At 43.8% G+C, this 12,918-nt stretch overlaps 1 protein-coding gene across 1 annotated transcript; it reads left to right on the top strand.

Moving 5' to 3' along the window:
* Positions 1 to 1,302: 1,302 nt before the first annotated feature.
* On the top strand, positions 1,303 to 12,464 carry LOC138928999 (uncharacterized). The gene is made up of 5 exons (XM_070287419.1): positions 1,303 to 1,437; positions 8,482 to 8,808; positions 9,874 to 10,065; positions 10,165 to 10,264; positions 10,534 to 12,464. The coding sequence occupies exons 1-5, from the start codon at positions 1,303 to 1,305 to the stop codon at positions 12,462 to 12,464; spliced, it is 2,685 nt and encodes an 894-aa protein (XP_070143520.1).
* Positions 12,465 to 12,918: the final 454 nt, after the last annotated feature.

Genomic DNA, 12,918 nt, shown 5'->3' on the forward strand with positions numbered 1-12,918 from the left:
TTTGAAAACGCAAAGAATAATTGAAAACTTTTTTTCTTTATTGTAATCAAAAATGTTCAAAGTAACTAAAAAAGTTGTTCTTGCCTCGATACGAAGGTTGTTCAAAGAGTAATGAGACTTCAAACTTGGTGGTCGAAAAAAAAGGTGTCGTCCTGGCGGCCACGATTCAGGGTCTCCAGAGCGTCCGAAATGAAAAATAAAAATGGGTTTATAATCAGAATAGATGTAATTTTCGGGCAACGGAACAGATTTAAAAAAAAAATTTTTTAAACAAAATGGCGGCCATTCAAAAAAAAATTTCGATTTTGGGCTTTTTTTTTGTAGTTTAGTGTAAAAAAAAAATAGAAAAAAAAATTAAAAAAAAATCTGTTCCGTCACCCGAGAATGGTGACAATTCTGCGTCGACTCCACTTTGTTTCATGAAAATCGGTTCAGTTGAACTGGAGATATCATGGCCGCCAGTTCAAAAAACGTGGTTTCGAGATAAACGCGTTTGAAGTTTGAAAAAAGCTCATTTTGCGAAGAACTTGCTTCACAAAAAAGGCTGTATCTTCTAAAGTATTTCGAATTTCTAAAAATCCTTTTGGGGACATATACACACCATCCCAAGCTATAAATAAATGCAAAAAAAAAAAAAAATCGAAAAAAAAAAGTTGCCCAATGAGAAGACCCCCTTAATAAATCCAATAAAATGTCCTCATGAAAACGCTTTAAACCGAAATTAAAGAATACAATGAACAATAGATTCAATGAATATTTAAAATTAGTTCCATATAAGATTTAATTCTCAGAATTGTTTTTTCATCACAGAAATGTTGAAAATTTTGGGAGTTTCAACTTTGGCGTCGAATTCCAAAGACATGGGCAATGGTTCACGATTGGGACTATTTTTTAGTAGTGCCGTGATGTTTTGAGAGTAGGTCCTACCAAAAATAATAAAGGTAAGTCCAATTATATAGGCCACGTAATTCAAAATGTCGGCAAACATAGGTTTTTTGTATTTTTAGGTATACCGCGGAACCTGTAGGTGATGGAAAATAATTTTGTATGGGACTTTTACTCAGGAGCACCCAAATATCATGGACAACTTGAAATGGTTCGTGGAAATTTTTGGCTGTGTACCTGTGTTATGAACCCTCCAATTATCAAACAGTTTTTGAAAAATCACCAATTCTAGAGGAAAGTTTTACACGGCAAGAGTCGCCTATTCGATAGATAGACCTACCGAAAGACAAAATATTCCGTTTAATTAAACTCAATTGCAATTTGAAGTACTTAGCACTAGAAGTAGGGAGGTGCCCGATGCTGCGAGTGAAGTACATGCACTGGACGGTCATGCATATGCACGAGAGTGTGGTGGTGCTGATTGCATGTCTTGCATCGGTCACCACTACGGCAGGTTCCCTCGGAATGTTCGTGGGCGAAACAGCTGGAACAGTAGCGGTTGTCGAGGAGCGCCTCTAATCAGCGCAGAGTCTGAGGAAATCTTGGCATTTTCGGAGCGGCAACGGTAGGATTGCGAACTTTTGCGTCGCCTGCCCTCAAGGCAGCAGCACACTCCCGTTTTCTGGTGGAGCGAGAACATCAGGATTCTACGCTCCCCTAGCCTCCGTGCCAGAAGACAAGTCCAGAGATCGCGCAATTCTTCGAACTTGCTGGCCTGCAGCGAGACGTATCAAATCAAAAAGTCGCCTGGTCCAGATTCATTCCCCAACAGGGCAACCAAGCTTATGCTCTCCCTGCACCCGAAGGCGATCGTTGACTTGCTGGAAGGTACCTTTCCCAAAAGGTGAAAACGCCAGGAGCGGTTTCTCCTCCCGAAGCCGGGACAGGCCAGCGGGAGATCCCTCCTCATACCGACCCATCTGTTTGCTAGACGCGATCGGTAAGGTATTCGAGAAGGTGATACTCTCGAGGGTGGAGGCAGAAATAGAGCGAGCGGGCGGATTCGCTCCAAACCAGTTTGGGTTTCGTAAGGGAACAGGTAAATCGCTACCTCCCAGGTGTCCATTATTTTTACCTTTTTTGGCTAAAGTAGTCAATAACTTCTGAAGCTGGACAGAGCCGGCAACTACACTATGACTACGCACTGCGTGTATCTTTTCTGGATCAGAATCAGTTTTCAAAAAACCGAAACAAACTCAGGGTAAAATCAACGATTATGGTTAAGAAATGCTTAGTTTATTAGAAACTTTCCAAACATGACTTATAACATAACATATATTTATAAGAAGTCAAAATGAACAAAAAAAAAAGAAAATACAAAACAAATATTCAAAAAAATTTTAGTGTTCAAAATAAACCTTACGCTGCCATCTCATCTCGCTCTTCGTTCTGTGTTGTTTTATGGTTCTGCAAACTCTGGCCACACTGCAAGTGTGTGCCTGCCGCTGTCCAGTGTTACCAGTCTTTACATTCGGCCCTCCTGATCTTGATCATCTAACCCTTGACTACTACTCTACTTGACATTAACTTAAACTCCTGGATTAATCTGAGAGCCCTTTTATTTTTCCACAAAATAGTGACAACCCATGAGCCTTCTTATTTGTTTAATAAATTAATACCGGCAACTTCGCAAAGGACTAAAAATTGTATATGCCCTCGAGTCCAAGTGCTCAACTCCGAGAGGCAGTTCTTTGTCAACGCTATCCGTCTATGGAACCAATTACCCCACGAACTTAAAACTATTAGGAATGCAACTCAATTTAATTCCAAAGTAAAACTATTTTTAAGAAACAATGCATAACAAACAAATAAACAAACAGCAAACTTCATATTAATACGTAATTAAAGATATAAAAATAAATAAAATAAAAATAAAAATAAAATATAATATAATAATATAATTCTTGTCATGATTTTGTTTATAGGTCATCTCTTCGTTGATTACTTCCAGGAGTCGATCCTCAGCTTTGGTGAACATTTTTGTTTCAAATATCAACACGAATGGTGACGACTTCTTTGTCAAATGCACTTGTGAATTTAGCGCCCTCTGTACTTGTGGGACGTATTTGTACCACTTGCTCGCCTCATCTGAGGATATTTTCGACAGAATGGATACAATCGACCGATTTACTCCTCGACTTGCCCATTGGCTTTTGCAACACCCGTCGTGACCCATACGTGCTCGTTCATATTTGTTTTCACAAAGTCCGCGAAAGCATTGGATGTGAACGCAGAACCTCTGTCGCTTATGATTCGTTTTGGGTAACCAAATATGTCTACCCATTCACCCAGCTTTCTGATTACTTTTTCTTGTCCCGTTGTCTTCGTTGAGAACAGTCAGACGAACTTTGAGAACGCGTCTACAGCAGCTAGAATGAGGCTTTGCTGATGCTTTCATCGGTCCGAGATGATCGATGTGCAACGTGTACCCACTAACATTCTGCAGGCCTTCCGCGGAAGATGCAGCAGTAGGTGAGTTTCTCGTTGTGCTCTTTGCACATGATTTTTGATATTCTGCAGGTTGTGGAATTACTCCTCCACCTGCTTTTTGCGCTTGCGGCAGCCCGTCTCTCTAGCTCGCTTTGGAGCGTTCTTAGGGAGATAGGGACGTTTTCTGATCTTTCACTCGCCAGTCCAACGCCTTTCTTTGCAAGTTCGTCTGCGGTTTCATTACCGTCTATGCCTTGGTGGCTGGGAACCCAGTAGGTCCTCACTGACTTAGTCGTGCTTAGGCTATCTAGTGACTCCCTGCTTGCCAGTACATTTTTGGAACTGACCGCTGATGATTGCATGGATCTTATCGCCGCTTGACTGTCTACAAACAAATTGACCGCATCCTGTTAGGTCCTCTTCGCTGCCCTCAGTCCACTGTCCGCCGTCGCGTTTGAGCTGACTCTGTATGGTTGGCTGCCTCGATAGCTTTCTTGTAGTCCCTAAGTAGAACTTTGTATTCCTCATTGATGATATCATCTTTGGCCTGCTTGTCGATTTTGTAGAATTCTTTGAGTTTGTTGCGTCGGAGTGAAAGGTCCTTATTCCACCAAGGTGACCTGGTCCTCTTTCTCGTGTCCGATATAGGGCAGTTCTTTAGAGACGGTCTCTAGGGACTTTTCTATGTCTTCCGCGGATTCTACTATGCCCGGAGAGATCGCGAGCCGTGTCGCGATAGTCTCCTTAAACTTTCCCCAGTTAGTATTCCGGGGGTTCCTGAAGACTGATTGTTTTGGAGAGTGTTCGAATGCGTATTGGAACCGTATGTACTTATGATCTGAGAAGGATGGTCTCTCAAGGACTCTCCATTCTTATACCAAAGGACCCTCACGTTTGCTATACTTAGGTTAGTTGAGAGTATAAAGTCTAAGAGGGACTCACCTCTGTCGTTTATGTCGGGGCTCCCCCATACGCAGTGGTGGTTGCTGGTCCTTCGGGCTGGCTTCTACCAAGCTCATGAGTTCTTCTGGTGGGGCCGTCCTGTCGTGTGCCATGTAGCAGGAAGCTACCAAAAGGCGCTTTTCTCGCTCTCTAGCATCACCACGGTCAGGTCATCAGAGCTCTAGTGAGACATAAGGTTAGCGTGTAGACCCTTCCGTACAAGTACGGCGGTTCTATTCCTGCTTACCGTTGGTGGATGGAGCAAATTGTAATTTGCGGACTTCAGTCCGACGATGGCATTGCCTGAGGCGATCCATGGCTCCTGGATCAAAGCTATGTCGGCGGATCCTTGCTCCATGGCTATGAGGAGTTCCGCCGACGCGACCTTGCTCTTATGGAGGTTGAGCTGCAGCATCGATCATATTTGGTGCATGGTGAATAAAGCCAGGGGTGTGCTTGGTTTCATTAAACTGTGGTCGAAGGAATTAAATGACCCCTATGTTACAAAATCTTTATATACTAAAAGAGTTTCCAAAGATTGCGTATAACAGACTAGATCAGGTAATTAATTTATCGACACATGTACGTTGCGTCGTAGCCTTTTTGTCATCTGCCAACTGTACGAATCATCTAAATAACCCAATTCTCCTAGAAGAACTTGTAAATAAGTTACCGACAGACACGCAAATAGATTGGATTCGGCATATTGACTCCTTAAACACCGATCCCACAATTGGAGACTTTTCACTATGACTGAGTAGACTTGCCAGAATAATAGGCAGATTACCCATAACTGACACATCACCTAAACAACGATCTTTTAAACCTATGTTTTTCATGCCTAGCAAGCGAACACAGTGTTTTGAACTACGCATCTAAAGGAAGATGTGGTATTGACGGTTGTACTCGAGTTCACCATAAAACTTTACATAACGCAGTTCCAGGGGCAAGGTCCAATCAAATAAGTGAGCAGCAGCTAATTGTCGAAAGTCCTCACTTGTGGAAAATTAAAATCAGGAAAACAATTATTCAAAATTATACCCGTTATATTGTTCGGCCCATATGGTAGTTTCAGTACATTTGCCATGTTTGACGAAGGAAGCGCCGTTACTTTATTGGAAGAGAATATAGCAACTCAACTTGGTTTATCTGGACAACGTCAATCTTTAAACCTACAATGGTATGAAAATAAGGTAGTTACAATGATATTAAAGAAAGTTTGTTTTGAAATAGCCGATAGTAATAGTACAGCTTGATATTGTATAAAAGGAGCACAAGCAGTATCAGATTTGAATTTACCAACACAGACTTTTGGCAAGCTCAACACAAGCATTTAAGTAACTTGCCAGTCGTCGAATATAATAATGCCAAACCAAGTATTCTCATTGGATTGGATAATGCTCATCTCGGACTATCAAAAACTATTATTGGTGACTGCATTACTCATCCAGTTGCAATTAGAACCAAATTGGGGTGGTTAGCATATGGACCCACTAGAGAATGTTGTTCTAATAAACATTTATTACACATAAAATCGGACCCTCTACATGAATTAGTAAAAGAATATTTTTCCACTGAACATTTTGGTACAAATGATTTGCCGTTACTTGAATCTACTGATGATATTAGGGCTAAGGAAATCTTATCGCAAACTACACATTATAAGTGTTCAGGTCAGGAGCTTTCGTTTCCCCCCCGCGCGACTCCGAAGCGCTCCCGCTTCTTCAAAGCTCCTCAGCGCGCTCTCGCTCTCAGCTTGCGCTCTTGCGCACTCGCTCTTCTAGCGGACGCTTCGGCTCTGGGCGATCGGCGCACGGCTAAGCGGCCGCTCCAGCTTTCCTAGGTTCTGATCTCTCACTCCCGGTTGTATATTTTAATTACCTATGTGAACTCGAATAAAGCGGACCAAGTCCACGAATTAAATAGTGAAATAACCACGCCCCCTGGCCTACTACTTTTTTCTTGCGGTGATATTCGTTTGGTGGTTGTTTTCTTTGACTGCGTCGAGGGAAGTGTTTTATACTTATCCTACGGAATTGAAGGAAGAAGTTCCCCCCAGCCGAACATTTTGGTCCTACAGAGCCGGATTTTGGATTTTTGGATTCCGGATTTTTCCTTCCACACTAGCAGTTCTCAGCGTTTCTTATTTCCCAAGATAAGTACGAACCAGAGAACGTCAAGGGTGTCACTTTTTGGCACCCGAATCACACTTATAAGTTTGGAGTGCTTGTCGCACTCACAAACAACAAGAATAGAACAACACACCCAAACGCACAAATCGCTTTGGGTGTTTCGTGTTTTTGCATTTCGTCACTCACTCAAACAGTATGCATAGATTCTATTTCACCAGACACTCAAAAATGTTGCGCAGATAAGTGAACTGCACAATGCACTCAAAGCAAATGGACCAAAAGCAACGGTAGAAAGAAAAAAATAATAATTATAAGCATTTGTTATTTTTATAATGACTTTCTTAAAAACATTAAAATTAAATACGCGCAATGAAGCAGCAAAACACGGCTTTTTGTTCTCTCCATTTCGCTCACTCCTTTTGCTTTAGCATACTGATCGGCGTCAACTCATGTATACATGCAGAAAAGAGCACGAAATCGTTTTGCGAGTGTGCGTATGAGCATGTCCGAAAATGTCAGTGCAAGGCAACACACCTTATTTAAGAGTGCCGATCACACTCTAAGTGCCAGAAACGCACAATGATTCGGGTACACTTATTGTTTGGGTGTACCCTTGCCGTTCTCTGGTACGAACTATTCCGTCGCCCCCTCGCTGCCGGTCTTCAGCAGTAGTCCGAACAATTAATTTCGGTCACTCTGCTGCAAGATTAATTTTCCGTGTCGACTCCAAGTGCGAGTTTTCCTGACAACGGCAGTTGAGGAATTTTCCATTTTTTTTCCATTTCCTAGAATTTGCAAATTTTTCAATCCGTCTCCGTTTTGAACGTCGCCATATTCTTTTTATTCCGCTTTCCTCTATACTTATTGGCATTTATCCGTACATCAATGTACAAAACTACATAAGAATAAAATTCATACATATCGGTTTACATAAAGACTTTAATTTTATTTCACACAATAGAAAATAAAATTCCAATAATAAAAGTTAATATTAATCCAGATACAGTTCACTGCTAACATCCATATATATTTATATTATTATAATAAATCCATATATTATATTTTCTTCATATAAAACATATATATTGCATATTATATTTTCTTCCCCATACACATACATACATCCCACGTACATTTTAAAACAAAAAAAAGAATAATAAAAATATAATAAATAAAGAATAAAATATTGAGAAAAATTTTTAAAGCCAGTGTCCGTATTTTTTGTGCATTTTATTGGTGCGCCTTACATAGTTCCGCTGCCGCCGCGACATCTACATACATACATACATACATACATACATAACCAAGAGCTTTTACATTGCCGGCAGCGCATCCCAACGAATATTGAGTTGAGAAGAAAGGTGTTAGGTGTTCCGATCCCACCATTCCGATCGAATTCTGTTGGTTAATTCTGAGATTGATTAATTCCGCCATCTACCATTTACCATTCGAGTTCTACGGCATATTCTTGCCATCCATATTCGTTTCGTTTTTACCGTCTCACATTTCTACTTCTTCGATTTAGTTGACGGTATTGGGAGCAAATAAGTCTAATAATCGAATTCTACGGCATATTCTTTCAATCCATATTCGTTTCGATTTTACCGTCTCACATATCTACTTCTTCGACTTAGTTGACGGTACCGATATCAAATAGTTCTACCATCCGATAGTTCTAACATCCTTTATTTTGGGAATTCTGCTCAATCCAGCAGCTTCTATTACCTAGTTAGTCAGTCACTCCTATCAAGTCTCAAACCAATCCAAAAATGTCAGAAGGACAAGAATCAATTCCCCAAGACGCGAGTCAGAAGAGGGAGGGAGCGCAGTTACCGCAGTTAGCGCCTTCAATAGATGGAAGTCAAAGGCGGGAACCGAGTCCGAGAAACACGGGCGCTGGACCTTCAGGTAATTTGAGATCCAAAGCCAAGAGCGCTTGCTTGAGTTCATAGCAACTAGCAACCGTCTCAGCAAATTTGAAAGTCAGATTTTTACGGCATCCGCTTTCGAGCCTAGTTTGTTTACCTTAAAGATCCGTCTGGATCAGATACAGTCCTTATGGGAAAAGGTTGGACAGGAGTATGAGACCGCTTCCAAAGCAGCTCTGCGCGAGGGAGGTAGCGGAAATCTTCCGCTACTTCAAAATAAATACGAGCACTGCTATGCCGTGTACGAAAGATGTGCTTCCAAGTTGAACGAAGACATCGACCGTCTGTCCGTCTCCACTTCACCGGCAAGAACAGCTCCGCCGACAGAGACATTCTCGAAGGGTTGCAGTCTTCCGCCATGCGATACAGAGATCTTTGACGGAGATTACCTGCGCTGGCCCACTTTTCGTGACCTTTTTACGGTCATTTATGTAAATAATTCCAGATTAACTCCAGTGGAAAGCTTTTCCACTTAAACGCAAAAACTAGCGGCGAAGCTCACGCCATTGTTTCTAAATCTCCACTGACTAATGATGGCGTCCAATCCGCGTGGTCAGCGCTTCAAGATCGCTTTGAGAACAAGCGATTGTTGGTAAACAGCCAACTAAAAATCCTGTTTAGTCTTCCGACCATAGGCAGTGAATCAGGCACGGTCTTGAAAGATCTTCAGAGCACAATCCAAGGGAGCTTGATAGCCCTTGAGCATTCACAAGTTTCCACGGAAAATTGGGACTGCCTTTTAATTTTCCTAATCTCCTCCAAGTTGCCGAAGGTCACTCTCTCATTATGGGAGCAGTCCTTGAGCAATAAGTCCGCAATCCCAGCCTGGGAAGAAATGAATTCCTTCCTCGAGGAGAGATATCGCACGTTGGAAGCAATTGAGGATGTCCGACCTAATTCTTCCAGCACACAGCATTTAAGGGAGCCCAGAAGTGCACAGCCAAGGATGGTAAACACCTTCGAGACACAAGTCGGGCCACGCGCACGATTTTGTGATCTCTGCTCCAGAGAGCCTCATCCAGTTCGGCTTTGTCCTCGCTTTCTCCAGATGACTCAACCACAAAGAGCATCATATATTAAACAAAAGAGATTGTGCCTTAACTGCTTTGCGAGGGGACATAATCTTCGTGAATGCACGAGCAGGCATAGTTGCTTCACATGCAGGGGACGGCATAATACGCTGTTGCATAAAGACAGTCCGTCTAATGCTGTTAGCACAGCGCCGGCTCACCCTCCTGAGCAGCCCACCTGAGCAGAACACTTCGGTTCATTTCGCCTCCAACCAGCAGGGAGTACTTCTAGGTACGGCCATAGTTCATGTGTGCCACCGAGGAGAGAATTTTCCAGCACGTGCCCTGATAGATTCAGGCTCCGAAGGCACTTTCATTTCTGAGAGGCTTGCCAACCGGATTAAACTTCCATTTCAAGCCGTAACAAGAGTCACAGGGCTGAACCAAGCCAATTCCGGTGTCTCACAAAAAATGTGTCATTTCCAGATGGGCACTCCGGCCAAACCTATGCTCAAGATCGACACGACGGCGTTTGTGCTGCCGAACCTGGCCGGCAATCTTCCGACAAGCACAATTGATCGAAGCATTCTTGATAGGCTGCCAAATATGCCATTGGCAGATCCGTCGTTTTTGCAGCCGTCTCAGATAGACCTTCTTCTATCAGGCTGGAGGCCAAACGTATGTGGGTCTTTATTAGCGCAAGAGACCATTTTCGGGTGGATTTTGACCGGCCCAGTGTCTTCAACCACTAGTAGGGTTTCGTCTTTTACCACACAGATATCCATAGAGTCCGGAGCAACCATGGAAACACATCTCACAAAATTTTGGGAGGTGGAGGACCTTCCATGCAGACTGGTAAAGGAGACGGACAAGTTGTGTGAAGACTTTTTCGTCCGAACAACTACCAGATCCTGCGACGGGAAATATATAGTATCCCTGCTGTCAAGGATTCAGAGCACATTGACTTGGGGCATTCGAGGAGTTCCGCACTCGCACAATATCTGAGGAATGAGACTCGCTTGAAGAAGGAGCCCGCTCTCAAAGACACTTATGACTCAGTGATCCAAGAATATATCGATCTTGGCCATATGAAGCCGGTGCCTCCGAATACTGACAAGATAAATTTCTATCTACCCCATCACGCAGTATTCAAGCCCGAAAGTGCGACCACGAAAGTTCGCGAAGTTTTCAACGCATCCAGTCCTTCTTCCAATGGGAACAGCCTTAATGACATTCTGTATCCAGGGCCAGTACTGCAGTCCGATCTCACTCTTCAAATCCTGAAGTGGCGGACGTTTAAATTCGTTTTCAATGCCGACATCACCAAGATGTATCGGCAAATTCTCCTAAACCAAGAGCACACTCCGTTTCAGAGAATTCTCTTTCGAAATGGCCAAGGGAATATATCCGACTTCGAGCTTCAGACGGTCACGTTTGGAGTGAATTGTGCCCCTTTCCTGGCCCTACGAACACTGCAACAATTGTCCGACGATGTCAACGCCCAATATCAACGGGCGTCGCATATAATTTCAAACTATATGTATGTCGACGATGTGCTAGCCGGAGCCCATACAGAAGCTGAAGCTATTTTAGCCATTCAGGAGCTGCAAGCAGCTCTGACCTCAGCTGGATTCCCTCTCTGCAAGTGGACATCCAATGAACGTGCGCTCCTTAAAGCACTTCCTAAAGAGCATCTACTTTCGACTGATTTTCTTGATCTCGAAGAGGTCAGCACCACTAAGACATTGGGAGTACGGTGGAACGCTACGGCGGATGAGTTCTATTTCGTCCCAACCGAGGTCACCATACAGGCAAATTATTCAAAACGCGACGTCCTATCCCAAATCGCGAAATTGTTCGATCCAGCTGGGTGGCTCTTCCCATTTGTGGTTCAGGCCAAAATCCTGATGCAGGATATCTGGTTAGCCAGCGTCGAATGGGATGAGTTTCTTCCTGCAGAGCTACTACATCGCAGGCATGATTTCCTTCGGAGCTACAGTTTCCTCCACCAAGTTCGCATCCCGCGTTGGGTACAATTTCAACCGGGAGTACAAGTCCAAATCCATGGTTTCTGTGATGCTTCCCAAAAGGCTTATGGCGCAGCGATTTACGTTCGCATCCAGCGTGATGGAATCATTTCATCAAATCTTCTGACGTCAAAGACCAAAGTCGCTCCGGTAAAAACCGTCTGGCTCCCGCGTCTAGAACTGTGTGGAGCCGTCCTTCTGGCAGACTTGTGGACTGCAGTTCTGCCTCAGATTCCTTTCGGTCATATAGAATCTTTTCTATGGACTGATTCCACTATTGTGCTGGCATGGTTGAACAAGCCACCATGTCAGTGGACAACCTTCGTCGCAAATAGAGTAACTAAAATCGCTCAAAATGCTGATGCCAGCCAGTGGTCTCACATGCGTTCCGAGCACAACCCAGCAGATCTAGCCCGTCGTGGAGTAACGGCTGAAGAGCTGGCTACCAGTGAGCTGTGGTGGCATGGGCCCTCCTGGCTAACTCAGCAACAAGATACCTGGCCTGCGCCTTACGAACCAGTTTCCGACATCGACATCGAGAAGCGACTTATACGTAACCATTTAGCATGCCCGAAGCAGGACATGTTTGAACGGTTCTACAAGCTCGACAAGGCTCTACGAGCTTTCGCCTATGTTCAGCGCTTCATCCAACGCTCGCAAAAACGACCTATTCCAGGCGAGCTGCAGCTATCCAATACAGAGATTTCCACAGCTGAGCGACTCCTAATTTTCATGACCCAACGCAGATACTTTGCGCTTGAATATGCCTGCCTGAGCCAAAAGCGGCCAATTCCAGCATCCAGTTCTATTAAGAACATGAATCCTTTCCTTGATCCTCACGGCCTCATCAGGGCGTGTGGTCGGGTGACGGCCTCCGAAGTCCTCCAATATGATGAACGGCATCCGATATTTCTTCCATACAACTGTCAGTTGGCGCGTCTCCTTGTATCCTTTACGCATCGCATATCCTTGCACGGCGGTAATCAGCTAATGGTACGCCTGATCCGCCCAAAATTCTGGATACCAAGGGTCATGAACTTAGTCAAGTAAGTAATTTTCTCCTGCAAAATATGTGTGATCCACAAAAAGAAGTTCCCGACTCAACTCATGGGCGAATTACCGAAAGAAAGAACGTCCTTTTCGCGGCTTTTTACGTACACAGGCATGGATTATGCCGGACCGTTTGACATAAAGAACTACACCGGGAGAGCCTGCCTGATTACCAAGGGCTATGTGTTAGTATGCTTCACCACGAAGGCTATCCATTTAGAGCCTACATCCGACCTCACAACAGAGAAATTTCTCGCAGCATTCGCACGTTTCGTTTCGCGAAGAGGGTGCCCTCGATAAGTTCAGTGGGAAGCTGGAGTTAAAAGCTTCAAGTCCACAGCCACTCGCAAGTACACGTTTGAGGAACTTTCTACACTGCTGGCCAAGATTGAGGTCTGTTTGAATTCGCGTCCACTCGCCCCGATGTCCGAAGACCCCACAGACTTGTTAGCAC

The sequence above is a fragment of the Drosophila kikkawai genome, chromosome 3R (genome assembly GCF_030179895.1).
Source record: "Drosophila kikkawai strain 14028-0561.14 chromosome 3R, DkikHiC1v2, whole genome shotgun sequence".
Lineage (NCBI taxonomy): Eukaryota > Metazoa > Arthropoda > Insecta > Diptera > Drosophilidae > Drosophila > Drosophila kikkawai.

What these genes read in the sequence shown, in the direction of transcription:
- LOC138928999 (XM_070287419.1), top strand. Translation starts at nt 1,303, where the DNA reads ATGCTGCGAGTGAAGTACATGCACTGGACGGTCATGCATATGCACGAG. An exon ending in TATCAGGCTGGAGGCCAAAC is followed by an intron (nt 10,066 to 10,164) that starts GTATGTGGGTCT and finishes TTTACCACACAG; the next exon opens with ATATCCATAGAGTCCGGAGC. An exon ending in AAAGGAGACGGACAAGTTGT is followed by an intron (nt 10,265 to 10,533) that starts GTGAAGACTTTT and finishes CCCATCACGCAG; the next exon opens with TATTCAAGCCCGAAAGTGCG.